General features: G+C 40.2%; 3 protein-coding genes across 3 annotated transcripts in view; all 3 read left to right on the top strand.

Annotated features, from left to right (window-relative positions):
* The first annotated feature begins 267 nt into the window (after positions 1–267).
* LOC127856994 (uncharacterized) lies at positions 268–10,684 on the top strand. Its single transcript, XM_052393241.1, has 2 exons — positions 268–900; positions 9,181–10,684. Exons 1-2 carry the CDS (start codon positions 754–756, stop codon positions 10,015–10,017), a joined length of 984 nt encoding a protein of 327 aa, XP_052249201.1. The 5' UTR covers positions 268–753; the 3' UTR covers positions 10,018–10,684.
* Positions 4,571–21,897, top strand: part of LOC127856993 (uncharacterized) — a 54,679-nt gene continuing 37,352 nt past the window's right edge. Inside the window, exon 1 of the mRNA XM_052393238.1 lies at positions 4,571–4,964. The gene's annotated coding sequence lies outside the window, so the exon portion shown is untranslated. The remainder of the gene's footprint in view (positions 4,965–21,897) is intronic.
* LOC127858558 (uncharacterized) lies at positions 20,906–21,736 on the top strand. Its single transcript, XM_052395774.1, has one exon. The coding sequence runs from the start codon at positions 20,906–20,908 to the stop codon at positions 21,734–21,736; it is 831 nt and encodes a 276-aa protein (XP_052251734.1).

The raw sequence follows: 21,897 nt of genomic DNA, 5'->3' as shown, positions 1-21,897 counted from the left end.
TTTAGTAAATGTATGCCCAAATACTCTGATTTAACAGTTATAATCAAAATACATAAGCGTCTGTGATATGGTCACGTTTTTATTGGCCGATTTAATGGTCCGTTTTTTTAATCTAAATATATTTGCGGATTTCTGTATGTAACATATCTGCGGGTTGTTCTTCGTTTGATTTCTACGTCATAGTACGACATCCTTTTTATGGCGTGCTTTATCACGAGGTCGTGCATCGTGGAGTGAAATATAATAAAAAAATATATAATGTCTTAAAGGTGTAACAGATCGCATGTAGCGATTTGATAGCAAGATAGAACATATGATAAATGACAATGTATCTATGCGTTGAAATGTGATACCTACTGGGCGACATCTAAGAGGAATGGTATATTTTTATTTATCAGTTAAATATTTACAGTGAACGCACCCTTCCATATAATGCTACACATGGGATTATGTAACGTGATGGATCATAATTCGCGACAAGGCTTTAAAGCTTATCCTTTAATATATTTATGAGGTAATGAATTAAAATACATGCTATATCAATTTTTTTTAAAGTATGTTCTTAAATCGGATACCGTTTACTGACTTAGTGACATTTAAAATCGCGTTTGGGCACTGTCGTGATCTGTATTACAATGAAGAGGAAAGTGGCAAATAATCAGAAAGGCAAAGGCTGTGGATAAACGGGAGCATACAAAGCAGGCTCAAGCTAACAATGGTAAAAAAATAGAATTAACAAGAACGTCAGGAACCATGCCAGAAATGATGGAAGAGGTGTCGGAACGCAAGAAAGTTAGCATGAACCTTTCGGATCTGTTTCGAGCGGAAGTCTTCTGGTCCAAACTTCGGAAAAAGAGAGAAACGGTCGAGATTCCGACCATATCAACATACAAAGAACAGGTAGGGTAGTGTGTGATGAAATAAACATTAGAACTCAAGTTTGATTGCATTCGTACCAACTACGAAAAAAGGTTTTTATGTAATGCTCCTTTACTGACAACAAAAACAGCTTCCACTCCCTTTTTATCTCTAAGTCTTCTCCTATTTTTTAATTTTTGCTTCTGCAACGACAACGACGACGACAATGACATTGATGATGATGACAATGATGATTATGATGATGATTGTTATTGTGATGATGATGATGATGATGATGATGATGATGATGATGATGATGATGATGATGATGATGATGATGATGATGATGATGATGATGATTATGATGATTATGATGATGATTATGATGATGATGATTGTGATTGTGGTGATGATGATTGTGATGATGATGATGATGATGATGATGATGATGATGATGATGATGATGATGATGATGATGATGATGATGATGATGATGATGATGGTGGTGGGGGTGGACAACCATGATGGTGGTGATGATGATGATGATGATGATGATGATGATGATGATGATGATGATGATGATGATGATGATGATGATGATGATGATGATGATGATGATGATGATGAGTTATACACAAAATATTACAACAACAGAACTCTCCAAATTATTCAATCGTTTTGCGTTGCAACGCTTTATAATTTTAAGGTTTATACATCGTAAAAAGATGCGTATAATGGATGTTTTAAAGCATGGTAAATGTTCAGTATTACTGTTTCCTCACAAATATCATGACTAAAACGAAAATTTGCGAATCTAAAACAACTTTTATTTTAATTTTGTCAATTTACCAAAACGTAAAAAGGCCCCTTTAAGCGATCCGTAAAAAACATGATTGTAAAATCAATAATAGTGTAACGATATATATTGAACATATGGCAGACATCAGAACAACTAAATTCAATGTTGCTAAGTAATCTTTACATAAAAGTCAACGTTAATTGTATAATCAAAGCATAATTGCAAGTCTGTCAAAAAGAAGTGATAAGATCCATTTTCTTATGCTTGTAATGTGGTTAACAAATTATATAAACTACAATGCTTTCATTATTTTCCACATTCTTTTCAAAAAGTCTTTACCGTAAACCAATTACCATATATAAGAACTTCAATTCAAATATGACCGTTTTTATAAAACTTTTATTTCAATAACATGCCTATTTCGATTACGTTTTATCAGGCGAAATATGACACCATCTCGATTGCTATCGGCAGTGCACGAAGCTTTCACAAAAGAAACAAACGCACGAAGGTTCGAAAGATACCGGGTGCATATTGCTCTTCAGTTTTTCACATCCGTTGGCTGATGGGATCTTCACTTTGTAATGTATTGATTATGAAATTAACGTTCATGTTTTAGGAAGGTTCAAAATGTCTCTCAATGAGATTTCACCTCTGATGTCGTATTTAAAATTTATATAGAACGCATACGTGTTTATATTCATGGGTGCGTTCTCTTTGGTTCAATGTGTGTTGATTGCTTGTATAATTATGATGTATTATTTTGACTTATGCGTCAAATTATAAGCGGGCGTTATACATAGATATTAAGTCAAACTCCGACAAGCCGCGCTGACGGTCATCAATACTTTACGACTGTTTTACATACATGTCCGTCAAACATTATTGTCATAGCGTGCTCAATGGCTTTGTTGAATTGCCTAACAGCATGTAATCTCGATGTAACGTCAAGTCCATGTCGCACTTCGTTCAATATTTTCGCAGCATACTAAAATAAATGCATCGTTGCCCCAAACTATTATCAATACAAGCTTAGCACGCGATATTTTAACCCATTTATGCCTAGTGGACTCTCCCACCCTTCTAAATTGGATCAATTAATTTCCAAAATTAGGGATGTCTAGTATATTTATTTCTATTTTTAGAATATTTCTTACAGAATTTCGTTAAGCAAACAGCGCAGACCCAGATCTGGGTCTACGCTGTTTGCAATGTCCTTTTTTCAGGACGCTAGGCATAAATGGGTTAATATTAATGACTTGTCTAAAGTTGTTTTTATGTAATAGCTAGATGTAAGATCAGCTGCAATTTGCAAATTTTCATTTGTTTTCAATTTAATATTTATAAAATTTTCAACAAGACCTTTTACTTTATTTACGTCACCAGATTTGGTAGGATTTTTGTTGCTGTTGTTTAAGTATTATATTATAAAAAGTAGTATCATTTATTTTTTATTTTGAAAATAGTGTATAGGTTTAGGCTCATAAGGAAAAATAAGTTACCTAAATAAAAAAAAAGTAAAAAGTAAAAACGGTAAAACTATTGTACCACGTGGATTGGCTATCATCACGTGATTGGTTATGAAGCCAGGGATTTGATCCAGCTATGCTGGTTCCAGTCAAATCTCTGCGCGGAGTTGGCAGTTCAGTTGTGGTAGACAAACGCCGTGTGATGAGCCATAGATTTGAACATTGCTTTTGAACATCTAATCAGTTGGAAATTGTTGATTTTTGCCATGAGGAAAATTTGAGGCGGAATTTATAACTGCGATTCAGCACAAACTTTCACTTACACTCGATTGGTCATTGTTGGCTCGGGTACTACTTTAAAGTACCCAGATAACTCTTCAGTATAATTAAATGTACCCTGGGTACAAAAATTAACTAACACCTACCTGCTCAATTTACACTGTACCCGAGTTTTATTCCCGCCAAAATTCCGATGCCGTAAAACGCGCGAGAAAAAAATCTTTCAACAAAACCTGCATCAATATGCTTTTTTGAGTAGAATTTTGTATTATGTTGAGACCCCTTTAGAGAATATTAAAATAAATATGAACATTATTAATTTGAAACAAAAATGCCGACAACGACTAATTTAGCGTAAGAATTACCGGGTACATTTGTCCGTACCCGGGGTACATTAATTTACGCTTAAGAGTACCCGTATACATTTAAGTAGTATCAGAGCCGACAATGACCAATCGAGCTACACTAACTAGTAGGTAAAGCTCAGATCTCGATCTTTGTTTAAGAAAAGCACTATCATTTTCTTTTACATTTTGAAAATAATGTATACGTTTAGGTTCATAATACAAAAATAAATTACCTTAATTAAAAAAGTAAAACATAACTACGGGAAAATTAATGTTCCACGTGGTTCGGCTATCATCACGTGGTTGGTTATGACGGCAGGGATTCGACAACGAGCTATGCTCGCAACCAGTCAAATCTGGTTGGAGGTTGGTAGAAGATATGAGCCTCGTTTTTGGAAAACTGGACTATATGCATGTGCGTAAAGTGTCATCCCAGATTAGCTAGGGCAGTGTGCAGGGACGACACTCTCCACCTACACTGGTATTTCGAATAGAGAAGACTTCTTATAAACGAAAACATCCATATAATCGGAAAATGTCGTCCTTGATAAGCCTGTGCGGAATGCACAGGCTAATCTGGCATGACAGTTTACGCACATGCACCAAGCCTCGTTTATAAAGAACGAGGCTTATATATCAGGGGATTATCATTTTCGGGTCCAAGTTTTTCAGACATCACTCAAACCTGTACTTGTAAGATATTGACGACCCAAGAGGCCCTAGTTAGCTACATCCTTTGATGGAATGTTATCTCATAGATTATTATAAATTCTTTAGTCAACACTTATTACCCGCCGATTGTCAAACTACTTCAGCTTTTATCATTTAATACAAGACAGGCTGTGAATAGTCGAACAACCGGTTATTGGGTATCGATAGCGCTTTATTAAAGAAACTACCGAAAGCATTACTTTGCACTCGAGTTTATTTGTGCGGGGTATTAAAATTTAATTGCGTGCATACAGAAATCAAGTGAAAGAGTTTTATATATGGCCAATTAAGATGTTGTAAAACTAAAATGGTTAGACGAGGTATTAGACGAAGTTGAGAGGAGCATTTACAAATTGTGATCAACGTGACGTGAAATACGAAAGCGTTCGATGATAATTAAAAACATGTGTGTAATAGAAAAAAATATAAATAACGATAAACGCGCATATGGATATATATCAGTGTACATGATGAAATGGTTGTTATGATTTGCTGCTAACGGTAAATATATTGGACTCACAGAGAATACGCGCAATGTATGTTAGGTAGCTTCAATTAGAGCAAATATCTTATTTGTATATTTAATATTAGTTAGAAAGTGGTGATTGTTTGATTTAATCTTTATTCAACAATTTTATCCATTTTTGCTGCTCATTTATAACTGAAGCATCTCGAAAGGCAATTTTTAGTCCGAATTCGATCATTTTCACAAACGTTTGACAATCTGTTATTTAAACAAATCGAGTTACCGGTATGTAGTAAAAATAAGACTTACTGTTTTATTATATGGCCTTTCTTTCATCAAAAAATGATAACTTCGCTGCATTTAGAGCGTGACATCAAGTTGTTACAAATAGATGAAGTTCGTGTGAGAAATGAAACTCTTTTTTTTATTATATTTTGATTTCCTGATCGACAATTTTATTATAAAATCTTATGTTGAAATATAACACTTTCTTTTTACCGGTAATTTCAAATTCATGTTTTGTAACATTCTTTCGTTTTTATCGATCTATTTATTAAAGCTGACATTAATAGCTTCTCCAGGTGTAATCTAATCACCTTTCGTGGCAATAAAATAATCACTATATTTAACAGTTGTATCCAATATTGTTCGTCATAAAGCTGACTTTTGACCTATAATGATTAGTAAACCACTTAAGTCAGAGTATTATTAAGATGATGTTGTGACAGTTTAAGAACCGCACTCAAATTTGTTTGTACATACGAATACCTAGTGGGTTTATGACAATTTGCTACAGACTTGAAATGTCACCAGACCAAATGAATTTACAACTGAATAGTTTTACTTAAGTCTATGGTTTGTATTTTTAGTTTGGAAGGCTTTTAAGTAGAAACAGAGAACATTAAAATGTACACGTTTGTTTGTGTCGAGTCTTAACACTTATCTAAACCACACTATACCAGTTGATGTGCGAGTAAAGATATCTGGATCATCTTTCGATTTCAGATTTAATAGACATTTAAAGTGCAATATATTTTGCATCATTCATTATCATTCTGATAAACAAAAACGATGGCAACTATAGCATATGTGCGCTTCAATAATTCAACAACGAGGGACTTCCTTCCGGTTCACGTACATCGACCGCATATACAGATACAATTGCCGGACAGTAGCCTATATTCGGATGAGGTTGGTCACAGGATCAAAACAGATATTGTTCTGGGATTTTTGTTGATGTATTTGTTTGTATGGGAGGGGGGTGGGGTTGGATGATAAAGGCTTTCTTTACACTTTTTTTATTTGAATCTATTCGACAATAAACCAGTTGGTATATGTACATGTATTCACCTTTATGTGAATATAGTTCACGGCCGTAAATCACGGGCGCCCCCTCTTTTTTGATGCAATCATAAATGAGCCAATGCAACCTCCACTCAGATGTATTGAAATTTCCTGGATAATTGTACAGGGTGATAAGGTTTTGTATGTTTTTTCAACATGTTTCCCATTATTGTTAAAATCAGGCAATGTAGTGCGATTATGGCATACACTAAGTATAATAGTACTATTGTACTTTAAAGGGAAAAAATGCTCTTTTTTTCAAACGCATGGTTTTATTACATAAACTGGCATAATTTCTGTTTACTTATTACACGAACCATACGTGTGTAGTGCAAAAACATAACATTTTTTTTGGCCTTTGGTTTATTTATAGTCTATCTTTGTATTTTAGTTTGTATTTCCGTAATAATGTATCGGAACAACATCATTTATTTATTGCATAGTTTCGAGTTTTGGAAGCATGTGAGTCTATTATTGTTATCAAACGAGAAGAAGCGACCGAATGTATTTGAATTCTATTTTTCTGCCTTATGTAGGTCATTTTGTCACGCAAAACTCTGGTCTGTGTCAAGCGCTTAAGGTTCCGGTAATTTCACGGTCGATTTCCAGATTTTATAGTTGAAACTCGAGATGGCGTTAAAGGGGCCTTTTAATGTTTTGGTAAATTGACAAAATTAAAACAGTGTTTCAGATTCGCAAATTGTCGTTGTAGTTATGATATCTGTGAGAAAACAGTAATACTGAACATTAACCATGCTCTAAAATATCCATTATTTGCATCTTTTAAAATCCTGAAAATTATAAAGCGTTGCAACGCGAAACGATTACATAATTTGGAGAGTTCAGTAATTTTCGTTATATTGTGTGATACTGTGGGGATTGCTTACACATGAATAAAGTATAAAATACATCACTAGTTGTATGAGAACGGATAGACTAAGCGATTGACTTTTACTCCAGGGGTCAGTGGTTCGAGCCCAGTTGAGGGTTACTTTTTTCTTTCTTTAATTTTATTCTTGTTCTTTACTGGAGCTTTTTATATCCAATGTTTACATTTATCAATATAAAGCATTTAATGAGTGCCTTAAAACACGCAATGAGGTAAATTATGTTAATGACTAAGAATACATGTAGTTCACTTTAACGATTGCTTTATACGATTGAGCATATAAAACAGCCAAGTCAGAAATGGCGCAATTTATTTCCACCTACACTTCTCACACTAAACGTTAAACATGCTGAAACTGTCCAAATATTAGTAAATAAAAAAGGCGTCTTGACGTTGAAAAGGCTGCTAATTACCAGTCTCTTAGCCATGAGGTTTCAATTACCACTTTAGATCCACAATTATTTGAACAGAATTGAATTTCAATCAAATTAAAAGAAGTTCATTTTTTGTATTATTATTTAACAATTACAAGCAATATTATTACAATCGGGGCCTTTATAAAGATATTTGCTTTAAAGGTGTGCTTTATGTATATTCTTAATGATGTGTTTACATAATTTCAAACATAGTTCACTGGAGTACAGCACTCAACAAGTACATTAAATATCCAAATGGTAATGATGCGATTAAGAGCCAGTAATATATACGTTGGAGCATGGTATGGGGCATCCAATTTAACCAAAAAAATGTATACAAACAGAACGGTTATAGTTTAAATAGTTTCCAAAATTAAATTAACAGATTTGGCCACAATGCACAATCTACAATAAATGTAAGCGTAGTTCCGATAAGTGGATGGAATAAATTTGTCCAAACATTATGTGCGTATTGTTCGATTTTAATACAGACATTTGATAAGTTTATATAAATCAAAAATCAAATCCGCACTCAGCCTTTCAATTAAATGTTCAATTTTAATCCTTTCGTCAACAACCACTGTTTCCTCTGCCACACTCAAGTCTTTGTGTTCTTGAACGCTTTTCATTGTGAGCCCACTTGACCGGATTTGTTTGCATGGCAAAAAAAGAACGGTCGAGAAATTCAATAGGTATTATTTACCTTTCATATTTGATTTATTTCTGCAGATGAGCTTTGTCAATCATAATGATTTTTTTATCATATAGTGATCATTACAAAAATGTGGAATTTTATTATTGTACAACTCATTTTCTAGCGATTTGGGGACAAAGAAAGAGCATACAATGTTAACATCAATATATTTTACGGGTGTTATTGTAATGCAGTAAACGCGTTCACATAGAAGATGATTGATTATTCTTAATCATACAATAGATTTGACAACACCTACAATATTATCAGTTATAATCCGTAGATCTAGCGGTAATTAAAAGTAAGAACGTCGTTACCAGCAATTATTTTAAAACATTGCAATTTTTACCCAGTAATGCCTAGTGGACCCTCCCATCCTTCTAAATGGGATCATTTTATTTCCAAAATTATGGATGTCTAGTATATTTATTTCTATATTTAGAATATTTCTTACAGAAATTCCTTTGAGCAAACAGCGCAGACCCTGATGAGACGCCGCATCAGGGTCTGCGCTGTTTGCCAAGGCCTTTTTTCTAGACGCTAGGCATAAATGGGTTAAAAATAAATTTTAGATACGGGCGATTTGCTAAAATTCCCGCCGGTTCAATGTCTGGTATTTGAATTCGCTAACTTTGCGACCATTGGAAATACCGCGGTATACAGTGTATTTTTTCTCGGTTCTGATTAACGAAAAATTAGCAAATATTAAAAACCTAGAAACATAGTGCCAGATAGATATGATATACGGTAAATCCAAAACAGAGTGATGCTGACGGTTGTCAAAAATTATGAATAAACATAAAGTAACGGATATGTGTAAAAGAAAATTAGATTGTTACTTCGCGTAGTATATTCTATACTAGTTGATCTCTGCCGATGATACGTGTATCTTTCCCGTGTGGTTTCAGATGCGACAGTGCCAAGAGATGTACGACCGGCTGCAACTGGAGAAATCATCCAATGACGTGGGCATCCATTCTACGCCATTTCCTTTACTGCGGGGCCATACAATGATAACTCAATCACGCCCGCTCACTTATTCACTCCGGGAAACATCGAAAACCGCGCGGCCGGTGTCAATACGCTCCGCACCCGCATTCACTTTAAAAGAGGATACTTTCTTGAACGACAATTTAAACACATCAGTGGATTTAATTCCGGAACAAGTTACTGAGGCAACGGAAAACAGAAATGGTGCTGCTGATTACGACTATGATGAGCCTGGTCAACACAGAAATCGTGCAAGATTCGGACCAGAAGAACTATGTGAATATTTGGAACAAAATGGCTTCGGCCTGCCAAAAATGGTCAATACAAACTCCTTGTATAGACGCGGTGGTCAATCTCTTCCAAGAAACTATAAAAGTAGACCGCTGCCTCGAAATCCATCGAAACGGGAAAAGATCAAAGGTCGAGCTAGATTGGACCAAGAAATGGCCAACCTAAGGGCACTTGCTTTTTGTGAACAGCAAACACAGACAAAAACGTTCCGAACAGCGTCGGCGAACATGCGAAACCGGGATGTTCTTTTGATGGAGGAAGAGTTGAAAGAAAACATGCAACGCGATGGGTTTGATGACAACATTTATGATGACGACGATGATGACAAAGCAAGTATTGTGCGCATGCCCATAAAACAGGAAGAGCTGTTCTTGAGGATAAACAACTGGGTATCGGACGTGGAGAGCACCTGTCGCGTGTACAATCATCCACATGACCATGTAAGAGATGGCGTCACGAAGTGAAAATAGATACTAAATGTAATCGCTACGCAATCATTATTTTTACTCAAAACACGCTAATTCTTAAGATATTAGTATTTTGTTCAAATATCGTTTATAATTATGTGTTTATGACTAACATCAGTTTGCCACAAAAAAGGCTTATCATGCTGAACACGTATTCTGTTTGAAAGAGTAATTCTACCCCCACAACTGCTCATTTGGTCATTTCGGCTCAGGTACATTGTACTACTTAAGATGTATCATGGGTACTCTTAAGTATACTACAATCTACCCTGGGTACGGGAAATATACTAAAAGTATCCCGGATTAAGGCATGATGCCTTTATGCGTATTTTTCGTATCCTGGGTACATTGTAGTATACTTAAGGGTACCCATGTACTTTTAAGTAGTACCTAAATCGACAATGACCAATACCAGTATCTATGGGCTGCATTGGAATCACTTTATACCTTGTGTCCATCGGTATGTCTATCCAGATAAGTGTCATGTTTGATCTCAAAAGTCAAACTTCAACAAATAAGTCAAGTGTACAAATATGAAATTGTTTTATTCAGATATGTCTTACAAATTTCGCGTTGCATTTCCTTAGGCAACACACTATAATATACATTATTATATATTATATTTAACATATAAATAGATATGCATAAACAGCTACAATTACAAGATGTGTTTGTGTTTCTGTTTTCTTTTGCAAAATATGAATGACACTTTCCTTAGTGCAAATCATACGAGACCTACATTTCCTGAGCAAACACACGCAACAATATAATGTTGGCAAGTTACTTATTCAATTTTATCCTGTCAACATTAACGAGAGAACATCCCATCATAGAATTGATGCTGTTGTCAACACTGGTATGCGACGTCATGTGTGCATTTGTTTGCTCGCGCAAGTAGATCTATCTTCGTTTCTGCTAAATTTGAATAAAACTAAGCTCTTAAGGCCCAGTTTCACTATGATGCCGGTGTAAGTATTAAAATGTTTCATATCCCCGGGATGAATCGGGAAGGACCGGCAACGACCGGTGCGGCATCGGGAACAACCGGAACGGCATCGTAGCTCCACCGGGGCCTATACAGGCCCGGTAGAGCTACGGCAACGCCCAGGTGGAGCCCCGGCGAATGTCGGCAGAGTCCTGGTATAGCTACGGAACATCGGTAAACCGGCGCTCTGCCTGGACGCCACCGGCATTCACCGGGGCTCCGCCTGGGCACTACCGGCGACGACCATGATTAAACCAGGGCGTTGCCGTAGCTCTGCCGGTGTATGATGCCGGTATAGCCCCGGTAAGTGCCGGCGGAGTAACGGTAGACCAGGGCACTGCCGGAACGCTGCCGGCTTTCACCGGGGCTCCACCTGAGCATTACCGGCAACAACCGGGGCTCGGCCGGGGCTTCACCGGGATAAACCGTAGCTAGTCCGGGGTTGACCGGGACTCTGCCGGGTTGTTGACCGGCTTAGACCGGGGCGGCACCGGGAAATAGTGTAACCGCGTTAAACATTTTCGACGAATAATCCCGGTTCACGCCGGTCGACCGGCGTTAGCAAACTGGGATGGACCGGGGCTCCACCGGCAATAGTGAGACGTGGGCTTACTACGGGGAAAAGTGAACACAACAAATATGCATTTTTTTTTTAAGTGAATGCATAATGGAATTTAAGGCTAAGGTTTATGGTGTAAAGCACTTCTTAATTAATTTTGGAAGTTAAATAATTCGTTCCCCCGGATTTATTTTATATGTTGGTATTCCCTCTGCCAAGCAACGTATGGAGCGTTCTATGAAAACGTTTGGAAACACGAAGTTACCCGAATATCTAATTCAGAACTGTGCGTACTGTTAACACCAGTTTTAGACAAGAATCATGCTGAATAGTAGACGTAAGAAATTAGACGTAACAACGAACCAACGCTCCATATGTGTACACTTGAGTTCTGTCATCCTAAACGCATATACGACACGGTGACTTTTGCGCCGGAAAACTTGGTGATGTGTTGCAGGAGACTGGTTGTATGGCACTGACCCATATAGACCAACTAAGTTATTTGTTCACCCCAGACAGTCAGCAAAAGGTATTTTAGCCGCCGTCCTACGCAAACAATTATTCTTTACATATACAGGGGCGGATCCAGGATTTCTGGTTAGGAGGGGCGGGATATTGAAATATTTGCTGGGGGTCCGCTAGGGCCTCTTGTGGGTGCAGGACAAAGCCCTGTCAGGGGGTCCTGTGGGGCGAAGCTTTGACAACCACTTCTCGAGCACGTCACGCCTTATGTACTTTCATCAAAGTACCTTCTTATAATGCCAAAAAAGTGCATAGTTTATCCGTAATACGGATGGATATAGCCGGAAGAAATGCTATTAAGAAGAACACACTGACGGTTATCGCAAAGTTCGACTTGAAAAACCGGGCGACAAAGAGTCTAAAGTTAAAACATTTAGCGATTGTCTGTGTTTAGTGGGAAATGTTGTGTACGAAAAAGAAGAAAAATGAGTTTAACTAGGTGATTTAGATCTAGTTAAGTGTGAAACATCATATGAATTGACTACTTTGGCGATTTTAGGGGGGGGGGGGGGCGCACGTCGCTCCCGCTTACCCCCCTATCGCGATAGTCAAATGTGCATCATGCCATATTTCTCGTATAAAAGTTATAAATGCGAAAACCTGAACGCGAACAGAAGTGCGTGATTTTAGTGTACTACAAATTTTCGTCAGAAAACATGTTCATATCTCATTTCTACCGAAAACATCTTATAAATTCAATTCCGCGATAAGATAGATAGTTTTAGCGTTAAGGCAATTGAACGATGTATTTTGTTATCGAATTGCATTTCTCGAACATATCTTGCCGTGTCATTGACGAAAATCATAGTTACGAAGATTAGGTAAATGATTGTTCGTAAACAGTTTCAATCAGATTTTTGCAGAGTTTTATGGATTTGTTAAAACACGTCTGCATCGTTATAAACTTCACATTTCACACGCATTACTTGGCCTATTTGAAAGTAGACAAATTAGATCAGAAATTGTAGACATAACTTTGGCAAAACTATAATCGCACAAAATCATTGATCGTATAATATGATAAGATTTTGCTAACTGCGCAAAGCCCACAATATGTGTTTGTCCTAGATGTCATGTGATTTTCATATGTAATTTAGCTGTATACATGTAAATATACAACGTTGTTAATAACTATACTTGCTAGGGTGACTTACATGCTCCGTGAGCCGAGTGTGTTCTATTTCGTATCGGGTATGTTCTATTTCGTATCGGGTGTGTTCTATTTCGTATCGGTTATTACTTTCAAATGTATAGATTGTACACAAAAAGTCAAGATAAAACGTCATTACTTAAAGCGCTTTCGACCTAGGGAAATAACTTACATCTTCCATTGAAAACCAATAGTAGTTATCGACCTTCTTTACTGAGAACGACTTTGTGCATTAATTGGCAGCTTTTACGTCTGATGCAAAAGTTCGTTTTCTTAATTCATCTGATCAATAAATTGCATGGAACTTATTAACCTAGCGCTAAAAATATACGTACAGTGCTAAGATATAAGTACAAAGAGACACATGTGACCTTGACATTAGCTCCATTAATAGAAAAATCGAAAATCGCAATATGCATGTACCGACATTAAATTGCTACCACGTAGATTCTTTAAAGGTTGTATGTAGATTCTCTAAAGGTTGTTGTTTTCAAAACTTACTCGCCATAAGGATTCAATTGCTCACCATTTGCTTTTAACTGTTCATAAGTAACTTCAGTTAAAAGGTGTGAGGATGATGCTCGACATTATCTTTAATGTACTGTGTTAATTACCGTTTTATATTACGTAAATGGTAAAACTGTAATTATTTGTTAAACAATCTCCTGTAAACGCTGACTTTAATGACCGTCAATCAAAAATTATAGTCGCCAATTAACACCGCCCTCATAAGCATTCTCGGAACCGATTGGACGGCGACAATTACAGTTTGGCGACCAGAAAGTAACAAGAGAACATCACTACAACGTACATCACCGACATCAGCACCACAATCATCACAACCGTCACCAAACAAACTCCACCACGACCACCACAACCATCACCACCATCATCACGACGACCATCCCCACCACAATTACCACCACCATTGTATTGGAACGCGTTTGTTTTTCAAAAGATCTAGTGTAGATTTTTCCAATTTTAAAGCATGTTCTTAGTTTTCAATTATTTTGTATTTTCAGAAGTATTGTCTACATCAACCACCGTTGTTTTTTACGGAACCAATAAATCCGTTAACTTACGACTGGAATTCAATTGTTACTTGGAGTCGTTAAAGTTAAAAAACAATGGACGTAAGCAATGGATGGACAGACGATAAGAAGATCCGAGCGGATTGGAAGGCGGACCATGTCGCACAAGAAAAAACAAGCCCAGCACAAGATACAGATAAGCTTCCTAGAAATAAGTCAAGATCGCAAACGTCTTCGACTCAGAGGACTAAATTGGAGTTGGCAAAACTCTAACTAGAGTATGAAAAAAGACAGGCAGACATAAAACTACAAGAACTACGTTTACAAGAAAATATTTTAAAAGAAGAATTCAACTTGAGAATGGAAGAGACGAAGCTGTACATGATGGAACAAGATTGCTCAGACCTGTCCTCATGCAGCAGTGGACATACATACCTAAGGACCTTAGACTATATAAACAGCCTTCCTGAACCGCAGTCTACTCCTCAGCTGCAGTCTACGCCTCAGCCACAGTCTGCGTCTCAGCCGCAGTCTACGCCTTGGCTGCAATCTACGCTTCTGCCGCAGTCTACGCCTCAGCCACAGTCTATGCTTCAGCTGCAGTCTTCGCCTAAGCTGCAGTCTACGCTTCAGCCTCAGTCAACGCCTCAGCCAAAGTTTGCTCCTCAGCCGCAGTCTACTCCTCAGCTGCAGTCTATGCCTTGGTTGCAGTCTACGCTTCAGCCGCAGTCTACGCCTTTGCTGCAGTCTACGCTTCAGCTGCAGTCTACGCCTCAGCTGCAGCCTACTCATCCTCCGCAGTCTTCGCCTCCTCCACAGTCTATGCCTCAGCTGCAGTCTTCGCCTTGTCTGCAGTCTGCGCCTCAGCTGCAGTCTACGCCCTTGCTGCAGTCTACGCTTCAGCCGCAATCTACGCCTCAGCCGCAGTCTACGCCCCAGCTGCAGTCTACGCCTTGTCTGCAGTCTGCACCTCAGCTGCAGTCTACGCCTTTGCTGCAGTCTACGCCTCAGCCGCTGTCTACGCCTTATCTGCAATCTGCGCCGCAGATGCAGTCTACGCCTTTGCTGCAGTCTATGCTACAGCCGCAGTCTACGCCTCCTCCGCAGTCTACGCCTTTGCTGCAGTCTACGCCTCAGCTGCAGTCTATGCCTTTGCTGCAGTCTACGCTTCAGCCGCAGTCTACGCCTCCTCCGCAGTCTATGCCTCCTCCGCAGTCTACGCCTCAGCTGCAGTCTATGCCTCAGCTGCAGTCTACGCCTTGTCTGCAGTCTGCGCCTCAGCTGCAGTCTACGTCTTTGCTGCAGTCTACTCCTCTGCAGTCTATGCCTCTTCCACAGTCTACGCCTCAGCTGCAGTCTATGCCTCAGCTGCAGTCTACGCCTTGTCTGCAGTCTGCGCCTCAGCTGCAGTCTACGACTCAGCTGCAGTCTACTCCTCTGCAGTCTATGCCTCTTCCACAGTCTACGCCTCAGCTGCAGTCTACGACTCAGCTGCAGTCTACGCCTTGTCTGCAGTCTGCGCCTCAGCTGCAGTCTACGCCTTTGCTGCAGTCTACGCTTCAGCTGCAGTCTACGCCTCAGCCGCAATCTACGCCTCAGCTGCAGTCTACGCCTTGTCTGCAGTCTGCGCCTCAGCTGCAGTCTACGCCTTTGCTGCAGTCTACGCCTCAGCCGCTGTCTACGCCTTGTGTGCAATCTGCGCCTCAGCTACAGTCTACGCCTTTGCTGTAGTCTACGCTTCAGCCGCAGTCTACGCCTCAGCCGCAGTCTACGCCTCAGCTGCAGTCTACGCCTTGTCTGCAGTCTGCGCCTCAGCTGCAGTCTACGCCTTTGCTGCAGTCTACGCCTCAGCCGCTGTCTACGCCTTGTCTGCAATCTGCACCTCAGATGCAGTCTACACCTTTGCTGCAGTCTTAGCTTCAGCCGCAGTCTACGCCTCAGCTGCAGTCTACGCCTCCTCTGCAGTCTACACCTCCTCTGCAGTCTACACCTCCTCCACAGTTTTCGCCACAGCTGCAGTCTATGCCTCAGCTGCAGTCTACGCCTTGTCTGCAGTCTGCGCCTCAGCTGCAGTCTACGTCTTTGCTGCAGTCTACGCCTCAGCCGCAGTCTACGCCTCAGCCGCAGTATACGCCTTGTCTGCAGTCTGCTCCTCAGCTGCAGTCTACGCCTCTGCTGCAGTCTACGCCTCAGCCGCTGCAGGCATTGAAGAATTTTACCAGAGCCACTCGCCCTGCAGGGCGAGTGGGCCTGACAATCCACTCACCCTTCGCTTTAATCTACTCGCCCTGCATTTAAAAAATATATATATCTATATTTATAGTTATGATAAACAAGAACCTTTTTAACCTACGTAACATAGTGACACTAAACTGCAAACAAATTAACTACATTATCTGATGGATTTTATTTGCTTTCCTTACGTTTTCTGCACCTGTTTCCTTTTCTCAACACTTTCCGCTTCTCGTTTTGATGACCTTTCTTTCTGTTCCCTGTCTCCACCACCTTGCAGATATTTTAAAATAGAACCCTTTTCGATGCTGAGTTTTAATATTTCAGACAAACTTTTACTGAAAGACACGCTTGATTGACAAATGGTTAAAATACAGTAATTTTTGGCTAAGGCTTCTGATCACGAATTATTATGTTTATTAATAATTATTGTTTCTGTTTATTTTTAATTAAATATAAGAAGTATTATAATTAACCAGTTATGTATTATTTCTTTATTGATATTTACATTAAAATGATTTTTTATTCTTCACAGAATGACCAATATATTTAACCTTTTTTTTCACTATTAATCGATTAGCTAAGAGCACTGACAGATACGAAAAGAGCGCAGCCGATTTCGAGAATTATTTTTACTGTGCCCGTGACGTCATGTTTTCATTGTCAAAACGAAAGTGCAGTTTCTGTGTAAACTAAACCTATTGTTTGTTCGTTCGAAAAAAAATCGCAATTTGTATCGATGTGGCAGGAGTTCTGGAACTCCAGAAATACTCGCCCGACCGTCAACTTCACTCGCATATGCGAGTGGTCGAGTAGATTCTTCAATGCCTGCGCTGTCTACGCCTTGTCTGCAATCTGCGCCTCAGATGCAGTCTACGCCTTTAATGCAGTCTATGCCTCAGCCGCAGTCTACGCCTCATCTGCAGTCAGCGCCTCATTTGCAGTCAGCGCCTCAGCTGCAGTCTATGCCTCAGCTAGAGTCTGTGCTCAAGCTGCAGTCTACGCCTCATCTTCAGTCTGCGCCTCAGCTGCAGTCTACGCCTCAGTCGCTGTCTACGTCTCCGCCGCAGTCTTCTCCTCAGCTGCAGTGTATGCCTTGGTTGCAGTCTACGCCTCCTCCGCAGTCTACGCCTTTGCTGCAGTCTACGCTTCAGCTGCAGTCTATGCCTTTGCTGCAGTCTACCCCTTTGCTGCAGTCTACGCTTCAGCCGCAGTCTACGCCTCCTCTGCAGTCTACATCTCCTCCGCAGTCTACGCCTCAGCTGCAGTCTATGCCTCAGCTGCAGTCTACGCCTTGTCTGCAGTCTGCGCATCAGCTGCAGTCTAAGCCTTTGCTGCAGTCTACGCTTCAGCCGCAGTCTGCGCTTCAGCTGCAGTCTACGCCTCAGCTGCAGTCTACGCTTCAGCTGCAATCTACGTCTTGCCCGCAGTCTATGCCGCAGCCTATGCCTCAGCCGCCGTCTATGCCTCTGCTGCAGTCTTCGCCTCAGCTGCAGTCTACGCTTTAGCCGCAGTCTGCGCTTCAGCTGCAGTCTCCGCCTCAACCGCAGTCTACGCCTCAGCCGCAGTCTACGCCTCGGCTGCAGTCTACACCTTAGCCGCAGTCAACGCCTTGGCTGCAGTCTACGCCCCAGCCGCAGTCTATGCCTCAGCCATAGTCTATGCCTCAGCCGCAGTCTATGCCTCAGCCACAGTCTACGACTCAGCTGCAGTCTTTGCTACAGCTGCAGTCTACGCCTCATCTGCAGTCTGCGCCTCAGTTGCAGTCTACGCCTTTTCCTGGTAGTCACTTACCTTTTGAACAGGTTATGCCTTCTTATCAGGTGCAAAACGCTAAGGGTGTAACAGATGCGCCATTTGTGTCAGACTTTTCCAAATACCTGATCAAGAAAGAGTTACTAATGGAACGTTTCTCAAGCTTTAATGATCCGCCTGGATCTTACCCAATATGGAAAGCCAGCTTTCAGGGTATAGTTGCTGAACTTGGAATGGGTCTATATGAAGAACTCAACTTGGTCATAAAATATGTGGGACCCAATTCTACCCAAGCAAACAGTATTCGAGTCGCTTATGCATTTAATCCTGCCAGGGCAATACAGCAAATATGGAATAGATTAAATGAACGTTATGACAGGCCAGAAATGGTTGAGGCATCTTTCAGAGAAAAGCTGGCTCGTGTACCCAAAATAAACAATAACAATGAACACGCACACATGTATGAATTGTTAGATATAGTTACAGAAATTGAATCTTTGATGCAAGACGAAAGCTATAAGGCACTGTTAGGGTATTTTGACACGTCGGTCGGTGTGAATTCAGTCTTACTGAAGCTGCCACAATTCATTCAGAACAAGTGGATAGATAGAGCAGCCAAACATAAACAAATTAACTATGTGGTTTATCCATCCTTCTGTGTGTTCACCGAATTTCTCTCTGAGATGTGTTCACGTTGCAACGATCCAGGCCTTGTGATCCCTTCGCAAGATCACATTGCTGGCTCAAGGGAACGTTCTTTTGCTACCAGGACAAATGCCACAGGTCCAACTAGAGCTGGGACATCGACTAATAACAGGCATTTTATAAATGTCAAGAAAACTGAAATGGGTGATTCAAAGTCAGAAAGGAAGAATAAGTGCATTTTGCACGGAGTGGGACATCCTTTGAATGCCTGTAGACTCTTCCGACAAAAATCATTGCAGGAAAGAAAAAATTTATTACGAGAAAACAAAATTTGCTTCCGTTGCTGTGAGACTGATGAGCATTCATTTCGCAGATGCCCGAAAGATGTTATATACAAAATTTGTCAGGACAGATCGCACGCTACGGCCATGCATGGCGAAGTAAGAAGTTCAACATTGCTAAAACAACAGCATAATAGTGGGGAGCAGACAGCTGATATGTCAAGTAAAATTTCAGCGTTATGCACGTCATTATGTGGTGACTTCAGTGGGCGCTCCTGTTTCAAGACTATGCGTGTTAAGGTGCATATAAACCCAGGCCAGCAAGTGTTTGTCTATGCCATGCATGATGATCAAAGCAACAGAACTTTAGCTAACCCAGCTCTTTTAGACGAACTTGGAGTGACTGGGCAGGTGCAAAGGTACACACTCAACTCCTGTGGTGGAAGTACGGTCATCAATGCACGCATTGTCCCAGAAATGTACATAAGATCTGCTGATGGTAATAGTGAACTGACATTGAACAATGCCGTCGAATGTGACATTCCAAATGATCGATCTGAAATTCCCACACCAGAAATAACTCACCATTACCCTCATCTCAATGGTCTCACTAGTTGTATACCACCTTTGGACGAAAAGGCTGAAATTGGTTTGATCATTGGAAGGGATACGCTCGAAGCACATCCTGTTTAGGAACAGGTGGTTGGGCGGAAGGGTGAACCATTTGCGCAGCGTCTCCACTTAGGATGGGTTATTGTGGGCGAAGTGTGCCTAGGCAAAGTTCACCAACCCTGCTTCCATAAACACTTTCAAGACTCATGTTACAAATGGTCGTCCTTCATTGTTTGCCCCATGCAAAAGTGATCTGGCTCTTAAAGAACAACTTGATCATGGCTTGTTGGACGATAGTCTTGGCAAGGATGTGTTTAAAACAACAAGATATTTATTTCCTAAAGATTATGAATGAAAGTATGAAGAAGGATGGCAGTGGACATTGGAAAGCCCCACTTCCATTCGTGGAACCAAGGCCCCGATTGCCAAATAACAGGATCCAGGTGTAAAAAAGGGCTCAGATTCTCGACAATTCTTAAAAGAAGAATCTTACAAAACAGCGCCACATCGTCGAGTTTATGGATCAGGTCTTCAAATCAGGTGCAGCGGAAAAGGCTCCTGCATTACCACAGGGGACAGAAACCTGGTATTTACCCCTTTTTGGCGTGTACCATCCACGGAAACCTGACAAAATCAGAGGTGTTTTTGACTCTTCAGTGGTTTTCAATAGCAACTCTTTGAACGCAGTGCTTCTGTTTGGTCCGAACTTCACCAACAACTTGCTTGGAGTTCTGCTGAGATTCAGGCGCCATCATGTGCGACATCCAACAGATGTTTTACTGTTTTTTGGTTGAGGAGACTCATAGAGACTTCCTGAGGTTCTTTTGGTATGAGTCTAATGATAAATCTAAACCACTGACTGAGTACCGCATGACAGTTCATGTTTTTGGAAACACTCCCTCTCCATCTGTAGCTACGTATGGTCTTCGTAAGACTGTAGAAAATGCTGAACCAGAAAAAAAGAGGTTTGTTGAAAACGACTTCTATGTTGATGACGGATTTACTTCCTGCGTTACCTCAGAAGAAGCTATTAGGTTGATAGGAATGACACAACAAGCACTGAAGACCGCAAACATTAAACTTCAAAAAATAGTTTAGAACTCAATTGAAGTAATGGCTGCCTTCCCAGCAGAAGACAGAGCACAAAGTGTGTCGTCGCTGGACATCTTTGCCGATGATCTTCCCATTCAGGCCAGTCTTGGTTTGTCCTGGAATATCAGTGAAGATCTGTTTAGTTTCAACCTCAACATACCTGATACGCCGTTTACCAAGCGCGGTGTAATCTCTGCTGTCAGCAGCATATTTGACCCTCTTGGATTTCTAAGCCCAATCACTTTTCAAGGTAAAATTCTTGCTCGTGAGATCACAGCTCATGGTTCAGGCATGTGGGATGAAAGGTTGCCTGATCATCTTGAGAAAAAGTGGAAACTTTGGAAGGAGTTACTTAAATCTACTAAAGGAATTCGCATTCGGAGAAAGTTCCTACTAAACGATTTGAGCTACGCAGATTCATTTAAGGTAGATGTGTTCTCAGATGCATCCGAAAAGGCGATCTCTGCAGTCGCATATATGAGAGCCTTATTTGGTTCAAAGGAAGAAGTTGGTTTCATCATGGGTAAATCCAAACTGACTCCAGCTGGGGGCACCACTATTCCTAGACTAGAACTGTGCGCCGCTCTTCTTGCCACAGAATTAGCAAATGTAATTGCAGACCAATTGAGTATTTCCTTGGAGAATTTCTTGTACCACACAGACAGTAGAGTCGTTTTGGGATACATTCATAATCGAAAACGTCGCTTCTACACATATGTTGCCAACCGAGTTGACATTGTCCTTAAACAACCTAACCCACAAAAGTGGCAGTATGTGGTCACGCAAAACAATCCAGCAGACTTGGGTACCAGACCTTTGACTTCTCCTAATGAGCTGACAAGAAGTATATGAATCCTTGGAACAACCCTGTCGAATCAAAGGGACTCCTGTTACAACAAGGACAATACAGCATTCGAGCTTGTGGATGAAGAGAATGACTGTGAAATCCGTCGCTCTTTGAATGTAAAAGCTACCAAGGTTAAAGAAAACTTAGCCTCAAGGTTTGAACGATT

The sequence above is a fragment of the Dreissena polymorpha genome, chromosome 14 (assembly GCF_020536995.1).
Source record: "Dreissena polymorpha isolate Duluth1 chromosome 14, UMN_Dpol_1.0, whole genome shotgun sequence".
Lineage (NCBI taxonomy): Eukaryota > Metazoa > Mollusca > Bivalvia > Myida > Dreissenidae > Dreissena > Dreissena polymorpha.
The sequence above is the reverse complement of the archived record's forward strand: the minus strand, read 5'-3'. Positions and strand labels throughout refer to the sequence as shown.

Coding starts and splice junctions, on each gene's coding strand:
- LOC127856994 (XM_052393241.1), top strand. CDS start 754: ATGCCAGAAATGATGGAAGAGGTGTCGGAACGCAAGAAAGTTAGCATG. Junction 901..9,180: donor TATCAACATACAAAGAACAG/GTAGGGTAGTGT, acceptor GTGTGGTTTCAG/ATGCGACAGTGCCAAGAGAT.
- LOC127858558 (XM_052395774.1), top strand. CDS start 20,906: ATGGCTGCCTTCCCAGCAGAAGACAGAGCACAAAGTGTGTCGTCGCTG.